General features: G+C 38.8%; 1 protein-coding gene across 2 annotated transcripts in view; it reads right to left on the minus strand.

Annotated features, from left to right (window-relative positions):
* The window catches only part of COL24A1 (collagen type XXIV alpha 1 chain), a 353825-nt gene that overhangs the window by 72294 nt on the left and 260694 nt on the right, over positions 1-20837 (minus strand). For both annotated transcript variants that reach the window (XM_016191238.2, XM_060202277.1), the window contains 5 exons: positions 16027-16080; positions 12116-12169; positions 11894-11947; positions 7956-8009; positions 5970-6077 (listed from right to left, as the gene is read on the minus strand). In XM_016191238.2, coding sequence (XP_016046724.2) covers positions 5970-6077; positions 7956-8009; positions 11894-11947; positions 12116-12169; positions 16027-16080 — 324 coding nt within the window. The remainder of the gene's footprint in view (positions 1-5969; positions 6078-7955; positions 8010-11893; positions 11948-12115; positions 12170-16026; positions 16081-20837) is intronic.

The raw sequence follows: 20837 nt of genomic DNA on the forward strand, positions 1-20837 counted from the left end.
AGAAATAAAATATGGTTGCAAAGAAGAGCCTAAATCAATAATATTTATCTAAACCAGTAAGAGAACAGCAACAAAATAGACAAAATCTTTACTGAGGGGTAATATATACTGATAAAAGCAAAACATTTTATAGTTAAAAGTAAAGTTGTAATAGCACAGCTATAAACAAGATACTGGGTACTGTACAGCAAACCCTAACAAAAGGACTTTGCAAAGTTAACCCAATTACCAAATAATGTGATGATAACATTAACTATCGATTGTCTTTTTGAACCCTAAGACAGCAGGAACCTCACATCTCCACTATAGAGCCTCTACTTCCCCCAGTCCTGGAACCCTTGGATAGGGCCCACTTTCCCATATGCCTCTCCCAATCCATATAAAATAATATTGCATCTGCCGATCACAACCTAACCAACACAACGATTGCCACCTCAACATGCTTCACTTCAGACTGTGTCCAGAGACTTCACGTGTGGAATGACAACCCTTCAGCTTCATTACTCGGGTGAGACCTTTCCTTTCATAGTATACTCTAATTCCATCTCAGGTGGTTCACTTTCTAACAAAGTCCCAAAACCTAGATATACACCAGTTTCTGTGAGAGAGAGCATATGTTCACACATATCCGTAAACTACTGCAAAATATATACCTGAAAGCAGAAGTACACTAGAGTTTGCAGTGAGTATCCCCCTAACACTTCCTCTCCACTATTCCAAGCTTTGGGTCCATGAATGCTCAACAACTTGTTTAGCTTCGTATGTTAACTCTCTTTTCAGTCACCAGGTTCCAGATGTCATCAGGATGCCAGCCAGGCTTCCCTGGACTGAAGACCCCACCAATGTGTCCTGGAGCTCAGCTTCCCCAGAGACCCACCCTACTAGGGAAAGAGAGAGAGGCAGACTGGGAGTATGGACCAACCAGTCAATGCCCATGTTCAGCGGGGAAGCAATTACAGAAGCCAGACCTTCTACCTTCTGCAACCCACAATGACCCTGGGTCCATGCTCCCAGAGGGATAGAGAATGGGAAAGCAATCAGGGGAGGGGGTGGGATATGGAGAATGGGTGGTGGGAATTGTGTGGAATTGTACCCCTCCTACCCTATGGCTTTGTTAATTAATACTTTCTTAAATAAAAAAAAAAATAAATAATAAAAAAGTAAAGTAAAGTTGTAGGGGGTGGGTGGTTGTACACCTGGCTGAGTGTACATGTTACTATGCACAGGGATATGAGTTCAAGCCCTCAGTGTGACTGCCTGTTTTCTGTCTGCATTGAGATCCATTGAGATCCAGTCTACTGTGAAGGACCTAGCAGACTCCTTTACCCTTGAGCATGGATGAAAGGAACCCATACTTCCATACTTAGTACAAACAGTAATAGAATATACTACTGAAGAAAAATTAAAATGCAATGATACAACCGTTTTTTTTTTTTTTTTTAACGTACACTGGCAATTCTAGATTTTGGTAGTAAAACAGTCTTCTTAATCAGAACAGACAATTCTTATTACTTGATTGAGTATGGTTGAGTATGACTAATGGGCCTACTGGCAGAAGATTGGAGTAAACTAGGAGAAAGGAAATTGAAATATTTACTTTCCGGCTGCCTTTGCTGATTGACTCTTTCCATGGAATGTCTTAAAACTCCTTTTAGAGGGCTCCCTTCAATAGTGACAACTACTTTATTTATAATTCGATAATCGTTCTCTCCCCTTTGCCTCTTCAGACAAAGGGCATGTATGTAATTCTGCTGCAGTTCCATGATTGTTAACCTTTTGGTGGTTCAGCACTTAGTCCTATTTTCTTTTAGCCCTGCTTACAGCTTGTAAGCAAATCCTTTAATAGAACCTCCTTCCCTGTACCAACGATTTGCTTTCCAGCTAGACTCTGATACAGTGATTAATAACAAGAGTGATGCTAGGAGGCCAGGGAATTTAGGGAATGACTTGCCTATGGAAGGCCCTGAGTTTGAGCCTAGCAAAAGTTATTATCACACTATCAATGACACACAGTAGCATCAGGATTATTCAAATCAGCACCGGTTATAGCATTAGATTAAGTGCATGTGGAGAGCAGGGTGTTAGAGAAGTGTTGGAAGTCCATTTAGGGAAAGCAGCCTGCTTCCCCTGGGCCCTGCAGGAAGCCAGGAGAAGTGGTCAGAGGCAGGAGCCACAAGTGCCAGGGTGTCTGCATATCCTGCCCCAGCCAGCACTCCCTCCCTGCCAGACTGCTAAAGCCCTAAAACACAGCTGAAGGCAGATATGAAGAAGATGCACTGAGCCCAATCCCGAGTCCCCACCTGCAGAGGGAAAGCTTTGCAAGTGGTGAAGCAGTGTTGCAGATGTCTCTCTCCCTCTCTTGGGTTTTCCTTTCCTGTCTGAAAATTGCTTATTGGTGTGAGGAGCATCAACACACACTGACACTGTAACTGAGCTACAGTCATTGCACTACAACACATTAAAATCAAACATATGGGGTTGAGCTGTAGCGCAGTGTGTTAAGTGCATGTGGCGTGAAGTGCAAGAACTGGCATGAGGATCCTGGCTCGAGCCCCTGGCTCCCCATCTGCAGGGGTCGCTTTGCAGGCAGTGAAGCAGGTCTGTAAGTGTCTATCTTTCTCTTCTCCCCGCTTCCCCTCTTCTCTTGGTTTCTCTCTGTCCTATCCAACAACAGCAGCAGATATAACAACAATAATAATAACAAGGACAACAAAAAATGGGAAAATTGGTCTCCAGGAGCAGTTGTTTCCTAGTGCAGGCAACGAGCCCCAGAAATAGCCCTGGAGGCAATAAATAAATAAATAAATATATGATAGCCTTTTACCAATATATTGATGCAGAGAGAGAAAAACTCTAGGTCTGAGAAATATAAACCTAATTCAAGTTAGGTTTGAGTAAGCCACAGTTGAGACTGATGGCCGCTCAGTTACAAATTCGTCTCTGAGCCAGAATTTCTTGGTTAAGGGGAAGGGAGCGTGCTTTTGTTTGCTTTCTTTTTGTTTTTGAGAACTGTCCTCATGATGGTCTTTAGAGGGACCTGCAATCATTTATTTAGTAGGTGTCTGTACAACAGAACTCAGCCTTCTGGATTGCTAATAGATACAGGACATAAATCTGTAACAATCCCTGAAAGTTCAAAATACCACCACGGCACACTGCTAAGAGATTGTAAGCTTGTGCAGGTCAGCTGATAAATGAAGTGTCTGCCTAATCTCTTTTCCAGAGTTAGGTAAGAGTGTGAGCCCAATACCTTCCCCCTTGCAATCTCACAGCATAGTGAAAACCCCTAACTCATAAAGCAAAGACTATTATGGGCAGAAAGGGAAGGGACATGTAGAAGTCCTCGCAATTATCCCCTAATATAAATCTGAGGTAATAATAACTTGCATAAAATAGTGCATGTTAACCGTGACCCTCTGGAAACTGCATATACTATTGCCAGAAACAACTGAAGGTGCAAGGGTAATCATCATGCCATATCCAGTCTCCAGAACTGTCACCTACTTAGCTGGCACAAACATGAACTAAGTCTTGGAAATAAATTAGTATTGATGTCAATCAGAGCTACAATTTCTTACATGGTGTCTTTATAAAACACCACAGACATTAAGTAACAACTAACTAAGCTAGTGGAAGCAATCATGTTAAGTGAGATAAGCCAGAAAGAGAAGGATGAATATGGGATGATCTCACTCTCAGACAGAAGTTGAAAAATAAGAACAGAAAGGAAAACACAAAGCAGAACTTGGACTGGCTTTGGTGTGTTGCTCCAAAGTAAAGGACTCTGAGGTTAGGAGAGTGGTGGTGGTTCAGGTCTTGGAACATGATGGCAGAGGAAGACCTAGTGGAGGCTGAATTGTTATGTGGAAAACTGGGAAATGTTATGCATGTACAAACTATTGTATTTTACTGTTGACTACAAACCATTAATCCTCTAGTAAAGAAAAAAAACTATTAAGCTAGTACAATAATTCCTATCTGTAAGTGTATCAACAAATATAATGACATGTTAGAGCCAATAGTATCCATTTCGTGTCTTACCTCAGTGCCTTGCCAACTCAGTTTCCCTCTCTGTCCTAAAATAAACCATAGGAATATCCTTACAGTTTTGACATCTCATAACATTGCAGGTCCATTTAACTGAAGACATTATGCTAACTGGACCTTGGCAGTAGAGATGTACAAGCACCCTCAAGATGTGTCTGAGGATAAGATAAATTCAGGGACTAGGGCAGGGTAGAGAGCATAAAGGTTATGCAAATAGACTCTCATGGCTGAGGTTTCAAAGTCTCAGGTCCAGTCCCCTGCAACACCATAAACTAGACCTTGAGCAGTGCTCTGGCTATAGAAAAAGAAAAAAAAAAAAAAAAAAAAAAAGGAAAGAGAAAAAAGAGTTCAGGAAGTGGCCTGGGAAGTAGCTCAACTGGGTTAGTGTTGGACTTGCATATTTGAGGTTCTAGTTTTGACCCCTGATGTGCATAGTGTCAGCACGGTGTTCCCTCTCTCTCTCTCTCTCTCTCTCTCTCTCTCTCTGTCTGTCTCATGTGGAACCTTCTCTTAGATTCCAATGAATGAATAAATCTTAGAAAAAAGTTGAGGGTGTTGCTGAAAAGGAGAAGGCAGTGGTTTGGAGGCCTATCAGGATAACTTTTTAAAGTGGATATAATGTGTTTTATAGTCCCATCACAGTAAAAAGGACAAAAAGCTTGGGGAATCACTCTAGACTTTGGGGTTCTTTTCTGCCACATTGGGTGTGTTGCTCTTGCCCATCAAGGTAAAATATAAGGTTGCCTGTATTTATTTTTAAAGTTTTGTCTTTTTATCTTATAGGACAGAGAGAAGTTGTGAAGCTTTTCCCTCATATGAAGGGCTTACAGGCTTGAACCTGGGTCCTTGTGGATGGTAACATGTGCACTCAACCAGGATCACTACTGACTGGCTCTGCTAGTAATTTTTTTTAATTGTGGTTATCTGTATGTATATATAATTTGTTATTTTAAACATTTTAGATATATATTCAATTGGTGCAAGCATATTTACATTGTTGTACATTCACTGCCACCAAACTACAGACACTTTACCATGATATTCCTGGAGGAAACGGAAGGAGAGGAAATAGCTACAAGAAGACTAAAATAAGATTTTAAAGTTTCTAACTTAATGAGATGGAAGTTTACATTAAAACAAGAGAGAATCTATACCCTTGCACCACCACTATATCAACATAGAGAAAATATTGACACAACTTCTGTAAAAAATTGAGACTGTGAAAGTAAAGAAATATAAATTTTGGGGTGGGGCAGATAGCATAATGGTTATGCAAACAGACTTTCATGCCTGAGGCTCCAAGGTTCCAGATTCAGTCCTCTACACCAACATAAACCAGAGTTGAGCAGTGTTCAGGAAAATTAATTAATTAATTAACTAATTAGTTAATTTTGGCAGAGCCTACCTTGTGCTTTTGTCAAAGTTTAATATTTGACAATTGGCTTAAGATATTTAATGAACTCAAAACACAGTCAGGATAAGCAGTCTCCCCATTCCCCACCCAAAGATTTGCTTCTTTTTTTTTAAAAATTTTGTTTAATTTTTATTTATTTTATTTTTGAGAGAGATACAGAGAGAGACACACACAGAGAGAGAAACACCAGAGCACTGCTCAGCTCTGGCTTATGGTGGTGTGGGGGATTTTGAACCTGGGATTTTAAAGCGTCAGACATGGGAGTCTGAAAAAGTTGTCCAGGAGCAATAAAATGGAGCATGTGTGGTGTCCTGGTTCATAGAAAGGTTACTCAATATAAAATACCCTAGAGAGCATAGTCGCTGACACACAACCCTCAAATACCTTAATACTGACTTAATATGGACACTAAAGTCAAAGTTAATAATGGTAGTCAAAACATCTACTATCCAAGAAGGAAACACAAACCTAAGAAATACAAAGCAAAGGGATAATTTGATTTACTCACTGGAAGTCCCTGTTTTCCTGGTAACCCAGCTTTTCCAGGATTTCCTGAAATTCCATATGTTCCATGGTATCCTTGTGTGCCTTTTGGCCCAGGTAATCCTGGAGGGCCCTTGATAATTAAAATTGCTTGAGTTAGTGCCATATGAGTTTTTAATAAATAAATAAATAAATAATTTTATTTTGGATAGTGACAGATATTGAGAGAGAAGGGAGAGATAGTGAGGAGACAGAAAGAGAGAGAGAGAGAGAGAGAAAGAGAGAGACAGAGGCTGGGTGATGACACACTTAGTTGAGCACACATGTTATAGGGCACAAGGACCTGGGTTTGAGCCCCTGGTCCCCACCTGCAGGGGGAAAGCTTCATGAGTGATAAAGTAGGTCTCCAGGTGTCTCTATGTCTCTCTTGCTCTCCATCTCCCCCTTCTCTCTCCATATCTGGCTGTCTTTATCAAATAAATAAAGATAATAAAAATATTGGGAGAGGGAGAGAGAGAGAGAACTGCAATACTGTGTCACCACTTGTGAACCCACCCTCGAAGAGGCTGGGGACTTGAACTTGGATCCTTGTGCACTATAATGTGTGTGCTCAACCAAGTGCCCCTACAAAAGTGTTTTTTAAATAACAAATACTTTCATGTAGGTTGTGGTAGTAATGTCAACATCTTTAATGCTCTATCCCTGTATAAACTTTTGTTTCCTGGATTCCTTCATGGCTTATTATCAGTATTTGTATTCAACAGATCAGACAACTATTTCTAACAATTCCATAAATAAAAATGCCAAACTTATCAGAAATTTATTTTGTATTTTCTTCTGATATTTCTCATTTTGTGAGTCCCTCCCTTACCCAGCTGTGGGGAAAAGGTCAGCTTGTACCTGTTGTTTAGGATACAGCTTACTGTACACCATCTGCAAAACCTCTTAGTGTATTTTTTTCCCGAGCAACAAAGTATACCTCTTTTTGTTGCCACTTTGAATTAGACAAGTGTGTGACTGAGTGAAGGTTTGAACATTTTGTTTATACTCTTGGAAAACTAGATTTTATCAGTAGGAATTTCTGATGTGAATGAGCTTAAAAGCTATGTTCATTTTATCTACTTAAAAAACAAAAACAAAACAGGTCACACAAAGCAGAGATACAACCTTTAACCTAGAGGATATCAGCAAAAAGTCTTTGGTAATAAATGACTCAACACACATTGGGTTGACTCAAGGAGGAACCTTATCAACAAGGTAAAAAAAAATTTTTTTTTGTGTGTGTGTGATTTAATTTTTCCGAAGACTTTCTGTCCATTTTCCAGCAAAATGAAAAGCCAAATACTTCAGTTAAAATTCAGTTCATGTCTTTTTACTTAGGCCTGAAGATCTCTGACCTTTGTCACCATTCATTATATCATGATTCTAAATTCCTCGCTGCTCAGTGGTTCATCATCCAGGAATAAACAGTACAAGTTCACAGAGAACTCTTGAACACGGGCAAACCACACCCTTCACTTTCTGAGGCTTACATTTTAAACTTTTTTCAATTTTTTAAAAAATTTTCCCATTTGTTGCCCTTGTTGTTTTTCATTGTTGTTGTAGTTATTGTTGTTGTTATTGATGTCATTATTGTTGGATAGGACAGAGAGAAATGGAGAGAGGAGCGGAAGACAGAGAGAGGGGAGAGAAAGACAGACACCTGCAGACCTGCTTCACCACTTGTGAAGCAACTCCCCTGCAGGTGGGGAGCCGGGGCTCGAACTGGGATCCTTACATTGGTCCTTGCACATTTTAAACTTTTAAGTTTAATTTGGAAGTAATAATCATGTTAATTAATTAATTAATTAATTTTGTCCCATTGGGTTTCAGCATGGGCTTAACATTTCTTTTTAAAAGAGCAACGTGATTTATCCACTACTTGTCACAACTGGCTTCAAACTTTTCTGCCTATTCAAGTTGCCAATTTTATTTAGAAAAAAGCAGGAAAGAAGAAAGGTCTACAACTTACTGGAGTCCCACGTTTCCCAGCAGGACCAGGAGTTCCTTTTTTCCCCACAGGACCCTGAAAATATGAAGCACAGTTATCAATTAGCTTCAGTAAGCTTAATTAAGTTGAAGGCACAGAAAAGATCCCTAAGCCCTAAAGACAATAACTAGAACTGCCATTAATTAGTCGTGTCTTTTTTTAAAAAAAGGAAATTAAAAAAAATTTATCTTTATTTACTTACTGGATAGAGACAACCAAAAATCGAGAGGTAAGAGGGTGATAGAGAGGGAGAAAGAAAGAGAGACACTTGCAGCACTGCTTCACCACTTCCAAAGCTTTCCCCTTGTAGGTGGGGACCTGGGGCTTGAACCTAGGTCCTTGTGCATTCCAACATGTGCATTCAACCAGGTGCACTACCACCGGCCCCCACTAGTTGTATTTTATTAGGTTTGCCTTTCAACTTTCCTGTGAGCAATTTTCTTCATCTAAACATGAGAAAGTTTGACATGCTGAACTATGCATTTCTACCCAACTTTGGATTTTTAAAATTCAAATTGAACAGAGTATTTTAATACATGTCTCCATTTTTCTAGTAGGGTCTTTGTCTTTCTATTGATAACGACTATGTATTTAATTCAGTAAACATTCATTCAGTATTATGTGTCAGGGATTCTGTTACAGGTTGGGAATGCAAAGGCAAAATTCATGTTTACATTATAGTAAATGACATGAACCATTAATCTAAAATGTGCTTATCTAGAAGCACAGACAACATATTTATGAATGAAAAAAAAAAGATATTTCTTTCTCACAGAACTATTTGTTCTTCCATGTGGGAGCGGCTTTAAATCATAATTGATTCAGCAGTAACTGACCTACCAGGATAGTTAGGAACCTTGCCCTTGAAAATCATGCCATTATTCTGATGACATCCTAAAATGATTTTAAAAAGAGTGACCTAGTTCACAAATAATAGAAGCATATTGTCACTACTAGACATATTTCTCAGAAGTCATCAAAAGGCCTCACACACAAGATAATTTCCCAGATAGGATGTCAAATTATGCAAGTTCAAAGACAAATTGTGACAAAGGCTTGATTTGCCAGCAATGGGAAAAAAGACCAGTTTCAGATCTTATATCTTCTGAAAGTGAGTTTAAATTTTTAAAAGAAAGAATAGTATTTGTAGTAAAAAAAAGGGGGAATTTTCTGTAAGGGGGAAATTTGACTTTGTTAGAATTTGATATTTAGTTGATGTTTAGATTAAGTTGATGTTTAGATTAAGAGTTCTTTCCCGTATGCCTCTCCTAATCCAAACCAAATAATATTGCATCCGCCGATCACAACCTAACCAACGCCAACAATTGCCACCTCAACATGCTTCACCTCAGACTGTGTCCAGAGACTTCACGTGTGGAATGACAACCCTTCAGCTTCATTACTCGGGTGAGACCTTTCCTTTTATAGTACACTCTAATTTCATCTCAGGTAGTTCACGTTCTAACAAAGTCCCATAACCTAGATATACACCAGTTTCTGTGAGAGAGAGCATATGTTCACACGTACCCATATACTACTGCAAAATATATACCTGAAAGCAGAAGTACACTAGAGTTTGCAGTGAGTACCTCCCTAACACTTCCTCTCCACTATTCCAAGCTTGGGATCCATGATTGCTCAACAAATTGTTTGGCTTCGTATGTTAACTCTCTTTTCAATCACCAGGTTCCAGATGCCACCAGGATGCTGGCCAGGCTTCCCTGGATTGAAGACCCCACCAATGTGTCCTGGAGCTCAGCTTCCCCAGAGACACACCTTACTAGGGAAAGAGAGAGGCAGACTGGGAGTATGGACCGACCAGTCAACGCCCATGTTCAGCGGGGAAGCAATTACAGAAGCCAGACCTTCTACCTTCTGCAACCCTCAACGACCCTGGGTCCATGCTCCTAGAGGGCTAGAGAATGGGAAAGCTATCATGGGAGGGGGTGGGTTATGGAGATTGGGTGGTGGGAATTGTGTGGAGTTGTACCCCTACTACCTTATGTTTTTGTTCGTTAATCCTTTCTTAAATAAAAAAATTAAAAAAAAAAAAGACACGCAAACACTAAAAAAAAAAAAAAAAAGAGTTCTACCTCTAACTTAGAAAGTGTTGCAGTGAAAAAGTCATTACAGTGAAACCTTTCTAAGGGTGGGAAACCAGAAAGTGAGATAGCTGGTGACTTGAATTTAGTTGAGGAGGAAAAATATATTGAACATGTGATCTATATAACATCATTAAGAAAATAACAAGCACAAAAAGATTTAGAACATAGAAAGAAGTTGATTCAATTATTTTTCTTTCTGAATTTAAGATAGAGGGAAAGAGCAAGGGTGAGAGACCATAGCACCAATCACATGTTGTGCTCTAGTGTGATACCCAGGGGGCTTTGACCTGTCTTGCTTATGTGGTAAACTGTAAGCTAGTCAATGAGCTACCCTGTCTGCCCCATTAACATAAGTTTAACATATAATAATAAACATCAAAAAAAGGTTAACAATGTTGAATTCAAACCTTGGGAGAGCGCTTGTATTTTTAGGCACTTAATGAAAACATTAGGAAGTCACAAGAAAGTAGCAGCAATGTCCAGTGTTCCACAGTTTTTTCCATTATTTTTTCCAATCTGGCCAGTAAAAAAAATTCTAAGTGAATTATATAATGATCTTCCTCCTCTGGGTTTATTTTTCTTATAAAAACTTTCCTTTAGTGGGCTATTATTATTTATTAATTCTCATTAAGGAAACTGTCATGAAGTTTCTAAGTAAATGGCAAGGTACTACAATGACTTCAAGGTGAATAAACACCTATGCCCTCATCCATTCTCACCTACTTCATTAATAAATACAGTCCATTTATTCAAGAATTTAATTCAAAATCAACAGCATGTAAAAAAGCAAAATGCCATCAAAAAGCAGGATAGCAATGAACTTATAGTCCAAAGTTAAAAAGATGATTGCTAGATAAAGTTGAGTCTGTATTTACCAGTAAAATGGGGAAGAAGAGACACAAGTCAATAAACCTACAGATTTTTAGTTTGCTTGATGACAAATCATTGATTTGTCTTATGGAAAACAGATCTTTTTAAACTTACTGTGAACCTGTGTTACAGAGTCAAACTAATTCTATTAGTATCTGACTATAAAGACTAGGTCTGACTGATGTTTTCCTAGTTCAATGCTCAGTTTTTAAAAAAATAGTTTTTTCTTTTTTTTAATATTTATTTATTTATTCCCTTTTGTTGCCCTTGTTTTATTGTTGTAGTAGTTGTTGTTATTGATGTTGTTGTTATTAGATAGGACAGAGAGAAATGGAGAGAGGAGGGGAAGACAGAGAAGGGGAGAGAAAGATAGACACCTACAGACCTGCTTCACCACTTGTGAAACGATTCCCCTACAGGTGGGGAGCCAGGGGCTTGAACTGGGATCCTTCTGCCGGTCCTTGTGCTTTGTGCCATGTGCGCTTAACCCACGGCACTACCGCCCGACTCCCTAATGCTCAGTTTTTTAAAAAAAGAATATTTATTTATTATTGAGAGTGAGGGTAAGAAACAATCAGAGGATCATGCTGCTGTATGTGTTGGTAGGAATCAAACTCAGGACCTTATACTTGATTGTTTAATACTTCATCTACTCTGTCACCCCCTGGGAAATGTACAATGCTGGGTTTAGGGTTCCTTGGTATTTCTGTTTGAAACTTCCAAGGACAAACACTTAATCTGGAACAAACTTAGGCAATTATCAAAAGCAGAGTTGATTGTTGACAGTGGGAAGTTTGGATGGTTTTCCAACTCTATAGGTCAACAGTGATCCTTGCTCTGGAAGCATGAATGATTATCTACATTGCAATGATAAGTAACTTTTTGTGCTCCAGATTTCTCAAACCAACAGTAAACTTCAAATTATCTGAAACAATTTCAACTTACTTCAGATCCTCTTTCTCCTTTTAGTCCTTGTTCTCCCTGCTCACCTGGATCACCCTTTAGTAGAAGCCAAAAGAGAAAGCACATATAAAGCAAAATGTTTTTAATGTTTATTAAAAAATTAAAAAATTAAAAAATTAAAAATAAAAAAATTAAAAATTAAAAAATAAACATTAAAAAAATAAATTAAAAAATAAACATTACAAAAACGTTTTCAAAACATACTGGAGATCCTTGTTGGCCAATGGTACCTCTTGACCCTGGTAGACCCACATGGCCCTGGGAATAAAAAGGATTATATGTTAGAGTAAGTAAGGACATCTGATGACTTAGCGAAGAGGGTAGTACCACTTAAAATGGTAGCAAGTTGTTATGAAATTTAAATATTAGAGATAGTAATTCTCAGAAATGGTACAGTCACTGGATATTCTGATGACTAAAAAATAGTATAGCTTGTTAGAATTTTTTACCTTTTAAAATTATTATTTTTTTTTATAGGGTAGAGAGAAATTGAGAGGGGAAGGGAAGAGAGGGGAGAGAGACACCTGCAGCATTGCTTTACGATTTATGAAGCTTCTCCCCCTGTAAGTGGGAACCTGGGGCTTGAACTTGGGTCCTTGCTCATTGCACTGTGTGCAACACTGCCAGGCCCCTCTTAGCATTTTTTTTTTTCATAAGAGCAAATGTATTGGGTTGAATGGAGACAACCATCCCCTGCCTTCCAAAAAGATGTCTCTGTCCTAATCTCTAGAACTTTGAATGTGGCCTTAGACAAAAGGATCTTTGCAGAAGTCACTCACTTAAGGATCTTAAAATGATATTATTCTGGACTGTTTATAAGTCTACTGATAACTGTCTTAAGATATATATATATATATATATATATATATATATATATATATATATATATTCAGACATAAACAGCAAAGAAGATCATGAGAAGACAGAGCCAGAGATTGGAGTGATGCAGATTCAAGGAGTGCTGTTAGCCACCAGAAGTTGAAAAGGCAAGGAAGTATTTTCTGCTAAAGCCTATAGAGGAAGCAAGACCTGACTGATAGGCTTTTGAGTTCCAGACCCCATAACTGACAGAGAATAAACTTTTCTGTTGTTTTAAAGCATCTGGTTTGTGGTAATTTGTTACAGTAGATTTAAGAAACCAATAAATAACCACAGGAATAAAGAATCAGAAAATAAATTTCATTTTTGATCTTTTCCACTCTGGCAATGTACTATGGCCTCTATTTTTACAAACCAAATTCTTATTTGTTATGAAATCTTTTGTTATTATCTCTACCTATTGCATTGAGACAGCTAGAAATTGAGAGAAAGGGGAGACAGAGAAGGTGATAGACAGGGAGACACCTACAGCACTACACCACCATTTGTAAAGCTTCTTCTTTGCAGGTGGGGACTGAGGGCTTGAACCCAGATCCCTGAACATGGCAACGTGTGTGTTCAACCAGGTACGCCATTACCCGGCGCCAATTCCATAGCTGTTAAGAGAACAGATTTACTGAAGACTGAGAGTAACTACTGTATATAATGCCAAGACCCATCAAGTAGCTCTGATATACAGCAATCAGCCAACCCCCTAGTTCAACTAAAAGGAATGCTGACCTACCACATTTCCTTGTCTAAGCGTGTAAACAGAAACTAGCGACAACACCAGAGCATGTCAGGTGAGAGCTATGCAGGATGAATTCCACATGCAATTTCTTTTATCACTCTCTCTATTCTCACCTTCACTTTAGATTCCATTCTCCTCTCTCTCTCTCTCTCTCTGTCACACACACACACACACACACACACACACACACACACACACCTTAAAAGAAACAGTTAACATGCAAATCTCTTTTTTCTGTGCTAGAAGAAGGGATTACATATAAAGCCTCACAGTAATTATTTGCACAGAAAGGTCACTGAAGTCTTTTTAGTCTCTGAGGCAAATGCTTATAGTTTTCAGATGCAACTTCCTGATAAAGAAAACGAATCTCATTTGAGGGAGCAATCAGTGATAAGAGAGTAAGGGCAGTTTAGAAAATTTTTACATGTCCCGTGGGTATAGCTGAAGAGAAAACCATCACCACACGTGACCCTGAACAGCAAAACTTAAGCAGAATCAACAACAGAATGAGGTCAATTAAAAGTTGCAAATAACTGAAACTATTTTAAAAAGGGCTCAGAAGAGAAGTAATTGATATCCAGTTGGATTTAAAGTAAAGTGAAGGTGATCACATGAGCAAACTACAAAAGGTAGAACTGTGATGGCCAGTTACTTTGCCACTGCCATTGACCTGCAGTTTTACAGAGACCTTTTTGGAATGGTCATTGTACTGACATATGCCTGCTTTGTTTATTCATTTATTTATTTTTCACCAGAGCCCTGCTAAACTCTGGCTCGTGGTGGTGCTGGGACTTGAACCAGGGACCTCAGAGCCTCAAGCAGGAGAGTCTTCTACAGAACCATTATACTGTCTCTGAAGCAACATATGCCTGCCTTGACTTTGTGAAGTCTGGATATAAATATCACCAAAAGTAAACTTGAACTTAAGATTTTTTCTATAATATCTTCCATCCTTCCAAATTTTACAAAAATTACCAGTGGCCAGGGAGGACACTCAGCTAGTCTAGGGCATGTTTTGGATGTGTGATGCCTCAAGTATAAACCCTTACACCACATATGACCAAGTAGTACTCTGGTGTTTCTCTTTCAAAAATATATAACTAACTGACTAAATCTTTAAAAAAATAACCTGACAAAGACCATTTGTTTTTGCAGTGGTAAAAATTAAGTATACTGTAATTAGTATGATAATAATACTATGTAGGCGAGGGTATGGTAAATGACTGAGGTGGCCTGAGGTAGGTATGAATTGGATTTCTAGGGGGCCAGGTGGTGGTGCACCTGGTTGAGCGCACATGTTACAAGGCACAAGGACCCAGGTTCGAGCCCCTGGTTCCGTCCCCATCTGCAGGAGGAAAGCTTTGCAAATGTTGAAGCAGTATTGCAGATGTCTCTCTTTATCTCTCCCTCTCTATGACCCCCTTCCCTCTCTATTTCTGGCTATCTCTATCCAGTAAATAAGTAATGATAAATTGAATCTCGAGGGATGAATGTTCCAAGCAGTAAGGTAAAAAGAAGACATACTGACAAAAGGGTAGCATGTGGGAGGTAATAGGTGGAGAATTCTTGGTGGATTAGGTCAAGGATGATTTTGAGAGGGCTGTGATTAGAGATAGTTAGGAAGCTACTAAAGTACTTTAGGCAACAATAGTGAAAATCTAATCCGAAGCAGGGAAAAGTACTTAGGTTAAAAGTATATTTAAAAGGTCAAAAAACGGCCAAAAGGATCTAACAGATGAAGGGAGATATGAAAAAGAGGAGAGAAGAAAAGCTAAAACAAACCCAATGGATGTACTTGAAATGAATTTTTTCCTTGGGCTGAGAAGTCAGCTCTGGTTTAAGAACACCAAATCAGGTTAGGGATACAGAACTCTGGTGCTAGGTATGGTGTGGAACTGCACTTTTGTCTTATAATCTTGTAACCTACTATTAACCACACACACACACACACACACACACACACACACACACACACACACACACACCAAAACAAACAAACAAACAAACACAAACCAGAACAAACCCTGCAAGCCATACCTTATAAATACAAATGCTTCATATCATATTACCCATTACACCTTTATTACCCATTACTACATTATGCTACCTCCACCCTAAAGCAATACATATAAAGATTTCAGGGGGTCTGGTAGTGGCACACTTGGTTGAGTACACATGTTACAATGCCCAAGGATACAGGTTTGAGCCCCCAGTCCCCACCTGCAGGGGGAAAGCTTCACAAGTGGTGAAGCAGGGCTGCAGGTGTCTCTCTGTTTCTCACCTTCTCTATCCCTCCCTTCCCTCTCGATTTCTGACTGTCTCTATCCAATAAATAAAGAATTTCAGAAAGAAGGAGCAAAAAGTATAAAGAGCAAGGCTTCTTCCAGCATCAAACACATAAGGCAATACTGATGTCTCCAAGATGCCTGTTTCATTTACAACTGAGCAGAATCACAGAGAAGCCTATTTACATTTAGAAGCAAAGTGTGTCATTTTTAGTGATTACCTTATATCCCTCTTCTCCGGGATCTCCTCTCTCTCCTTGTTCCCCCACTGGACCCTGTGAAAAAACAAAGCTTCACACCTGGATCTTAGTGATTGGTGAATATAGATAACACAATCAGTATGAAATATATTTGAAAACATAAAGCCAAAATACATTTGGTTACATACGTTGATGTGTTTAGTTTCATTGAATAATTTGAGAGGATTCAACACTGAAGATACCAAGGACACCAACAAAATGTGCTAAGCATTGAATTAAATAACACAAATCTCATCACGATTTTTTGGGAGGGGAGAAAAAAATCTGAAAAAATTAAGAGCTATAGCTTTTCAGATGATTAAAGTATATTCAAATATTACATATTCAAATAACTTGTACTTTTCATTAAAATCACTGAAAGATTTAAGTAAGACTTCTCACTCACTTAATTACATCAATTAGAAAAGTTTAAATTTAAATATAAATATATATTTTATATTTAATGATCTTTTTAAAGCATTGAATGAGCACTACATTACCATTTTCACAAGTTCTATTATTCATTTATTAATTTTTGAAAATTTAATTTAAATTAACCTAAAAATATTTACTGTCTTTACTCCTTAAAACAGATACTACTCCAATAAATTTATACTTTTAACTTTCTGCTAAACATTCTAATACCTAGTCTTTGATATTAAAAGCTGTTTAAATTTCTAGTTTACAATGAACCTGAAATAGCGATTAGCCCTACTTCATGAAAATAAACTCAAATTGAAATTAACAAAACTATAGACTCTGTTCTGCAATGTTCACTGACAAATTCTAATTTCTCCCTAATGGATATTTAGCACATCCTTAGTTTAAGCTTCAAAACTGTCCCATATTTACTAGACAAATTATTTATGTTGAACTTCTATATTTGTGTAGACGTGTCCTAAAAATAAATTTACTTCAATTTGTGCATATGCTTTATTTCTCAGTGGGGCTGAGACTGGCTGCTCACCTTCTGTTATAAACAAGCAACTGTTTATAACAGAACCTTAGTCTACATACCTTGTGCTTTGTAGCTGCTAACCCTAAAATACAGTACCATGAACTTTGGTCTTAAACCATTTGATCTCAGACATCTAAAGTCAGTAGGTATCTACTCCTGACCCTCCCCCCCCCATGAGACATCTCTAGTTTGTTCAAAGAACATGTGCTTTGCTTAGATTAAAAATCAAAGAATCAAAAGATTTCCTTTAAGATTTATTTAGTCAAATGCAAATACAGTGACAGTTAAGCTGATAATCAACAATAATAGCTAATTTTCAAAACTGATTGCAATTAGTCCTTACAATGTTTAATTAGAAGACTATAGGTTGGGAATCATTAAAAAACAGTGGCACTCCCCATCATCGGGGTCCTTAGTCAGGGAACCCTGGGGTTCCCACACAGACATAATGAGCCTCTAACAGATCTCTATCACCACTGTCACTAATCATCTCCATCAGGAACAACATAATGGACCCCTTTGTGGGCCCCTATAGGACCTTGCCCTCAATGTGGATCAATAATGGTAGGGAATGTTCCACTGTCTGAAGGGAGGTTAGACAACATACTCTACCTATTACCTGAGGAAGATGGGTCCTGAAATTAGTGCAGCCTGGAATGTTTTTAGCCATGACTACAGTATGCGAGCTCAGACCTACAGGGATGCAGAGGTCACATAGGCTCCTGTGCTGAGTATGGGTCCCAGATCAAACAGGTGGGGATTAAATTTCACAATATTTATATACTTTCCCCATATTTGGGAGCCACTCTCTTCCCTGATCCAGCTTTCTAGTCCTTTTTCCAACTATGACACCATCTCCCCAGACAATAACGTGGCTCCACCTGCATATCAGATGTCAGGCTCAGGCAAAATCTAGTAAAGTCAAGGGTCCTCTAGAATAGACTTAAAACAGACCTACTAGCTTTTTTCAAAACGGAGACCTCAGATCTTCATCTGCAATATTCTTGCCTTTAGGTTCATGATTAGCCAACAATTTGTTCTGCCTTAAATCTTAACTCTTTTTCATCCACCAGGTTCCAGATGGTACCATGCTGCCAACCTGACTTTTTTTTTTTTTTTAGAATTTATTTATTTATTCATGAGAAAGATAGGAGGAGAGAAAGAACCAGCCATCATTCTGGTACATGTGCTGCCAGGGATCGAACTTGGGACCTCATGCTTGAGAGTCTAGTGCCTTAGTCACTGCACCACCTCCCAGACCACCCAATCTGACTTCTTTGGGCAGGGGACTCCACCATGTGTCTTGGAGCCCTGCCTCCCCAAATCTCTATCCCACTAAGGAAGAGAGAGACAAGCTGAGGATATGAATCGATCTGCCAACACCCAAGTTCAGTGGAGAAGCAATTACAAAAGCCAGGCCTTCCTCCTTCCACATCCCACAATGATCCTGAGTCCGTACTCCCAGAGAGATAAAGAATAGGAAAGCTATCAAGGGAGGGGATTGGAAATGGAGCTTTGGGGGTGGGAATTGTGTGGAAATGTACCCCTCTTATTCTATAGTTTTGTCAATATTTCCATTTTTTAAAAAAATTTTTCTTATAAAAAGGAAACATTGACAAAACCATAGGATAAGAGGGGTACAACTTCACACAATTCCCACCACCAGAACTCCGTATCCCATTCCCTCTCCTGATAGCTTTCCTATTCTTTAACCCTCTGGGAGTATGGACCCAAGGTCATTGTGGGTTGCAGAAGGTGGAAGGTCTGGCTTCTGTAATTGCTTCCCTGCTGAACATGGACATTGACAGGATGATCCATACTCTCAGCCTGTCTCTCTCATTCCCTAGTGGGGAAGGCCTCTGGGGAAGCAGTGCTCCAAGGCACATTGGTGGGGTTGTCTGTCCAGGGAAGTCTGGTTGCATCCTGCTAGCATCTGGGAACCTGGTAGTTGAAAAGAGAGTTAACATATAAAGCCAAACAAACTGTTGAACAATCATGGACCTAAAGGCTGGAATAGTGCAGATGAAGTGTTGGGGGGGGGGTTCCTCCATTTTGTAGATAGCTAGTAGGCATATTTTAGTTATATTTCAAACTGCCTGTAGCTATACTAGTGTTTTTTTTTTTTTTTTTTTTTTTTTTTGTGTGTGTGTGTGTTTTTCCTTAGCCTGAAATCTGATATGCAGGTGGATCCTAGTTATTGTCTGGGAGATGATGTCATGGCTGGCAGAAGGACCAGAAAGCTGATCAGGAAAGAGAGTAGGTCCCTAATAAGGGAAAGGGGTATAAATATTGTTGACTGTAAACCCCATCGATTTGATGTGATCTGGGGCCCATAATTAGCTTACTAAACCTGGTTAGATTTGCTTTGAAAACTTGTGGTAACTATACGTAAACTGCTACAAACAAGAGTTTAGAAACAAGTCTGAACTTGATGAACTGTTGCAGTCATATTTCTAAAGCATTTACTTGTTTTATTACTAGCATTGTTCATTTATTACTTTTTTGCTTCCAGGCATTTGCTGGCTTTCAGGCCTTTATATTGTACCTGTGGACTCATCTATCTCTCCCTCCTACTCTCCTCCCTTCCTTCCTTCCTTCCTTCCTTCCTTCCTTCCTTCCTTCCTTCCTTCTTTCTTTCTTTTCAGATTAAAAAAATAGATAATACAAGAGATGGGAAAAGGCAGAGGGAAACCACAGCACCACTGCTCTTTTGTGTGGTGTTCCCTTGCGGTGGTCAGGGGTTCAAATCCCATGTGGTGCTCAGGGGTTCAAATGTTCACAAGAACAATGAGGGTATTATATTCTGCCTAGGGAAAAATAGAAACCACTATACAAATGAATTAGATCAATTTAGGTTAGATTTGTTTATTTAGTAACTAGAAAGATGAGAGAAAGGAAGAGAAAGAACCAGAATATCACTCCAGCACATGCAATGCCAGGCACCAAACTCAGGACCTTATTATTAAAAGTTCAGTGCTCTATCCTTTCCCCACCTCCTGGTTATATAATGCATATGATTTTGTATGCCTTTGTAAAAAGCTCTTACCATGCATTTAATACTGAAAATTAAATCTGGGCAATCATTGTATCCTACTTATGCTTTATTATAAATATCTTGACTTATTTTTAGCCCACCTGCATATTAGCTATCAGGCTCAGGCAAAAGTCACTAACATTATGGGCCCCTTGGAAAATACTTAAAATAGATTCACACAAAGATTCCTAATCTTATCTGTTGAATTCCTATCTTTGGGCTCCTGTTTATTAAATAATTTGTCTTGCTTTCTATCATCACATTCCAGCCACCAAACTGCAGACTTTATTATGATACCATCCTCACTTCTCTGGGAAGATGACCTCACCAATGTGTCCCAAAATCCTACCTCTCTGAAGCCCTACCCCACTAGGGAAGATAGAAACAGGCTGGAAGTATGATTCGACCTGCCAACATCCATATTCAGCAGAGAAACCATTACAAAAGTCAGACCTTCCACCTTCTGCACCCCATAAAGAATTTTGGTCCATACTCCCAGAGAGATAAAGAACAGGGAAATTTCTAATACAGGAGATGGGACACAGAACTCTGGTGGTAGGAACTGTATAGAATTGTACACTCTTTTTTTTTTTTTTTTTTCATTTCTCAGACTGTAATGTGGAGGCTTTATTAGAACTTTATTTTTTATTTTTTTATTTATAAAAAGGAAACATTGACTAAACCATAGGATAAGAGGAGTACAACTCCACACAGTTCCTACCACCAGAACTTAGTATCCCTCCCCTCCCCTGATAGCTTTCCTAATTCTTTAACCCTCTGGGAGTATGGACCCAAGGTCAT

This window comes from Erinaceus europaeus, chromosome 11 (assembly GCF_950295315.1).
Source record: "Erinaceus europaeus chromosome 11, mEriEur2.1, whole genome shotgun sequence".
Taxonomy (NCBI): domain Eukaryota; kingdom Metazoa; phylum Chordata; class Mammalia; order Eulipotyphla; family Erinaceidae; genus Erinaceus; species Erinaceus europaeus.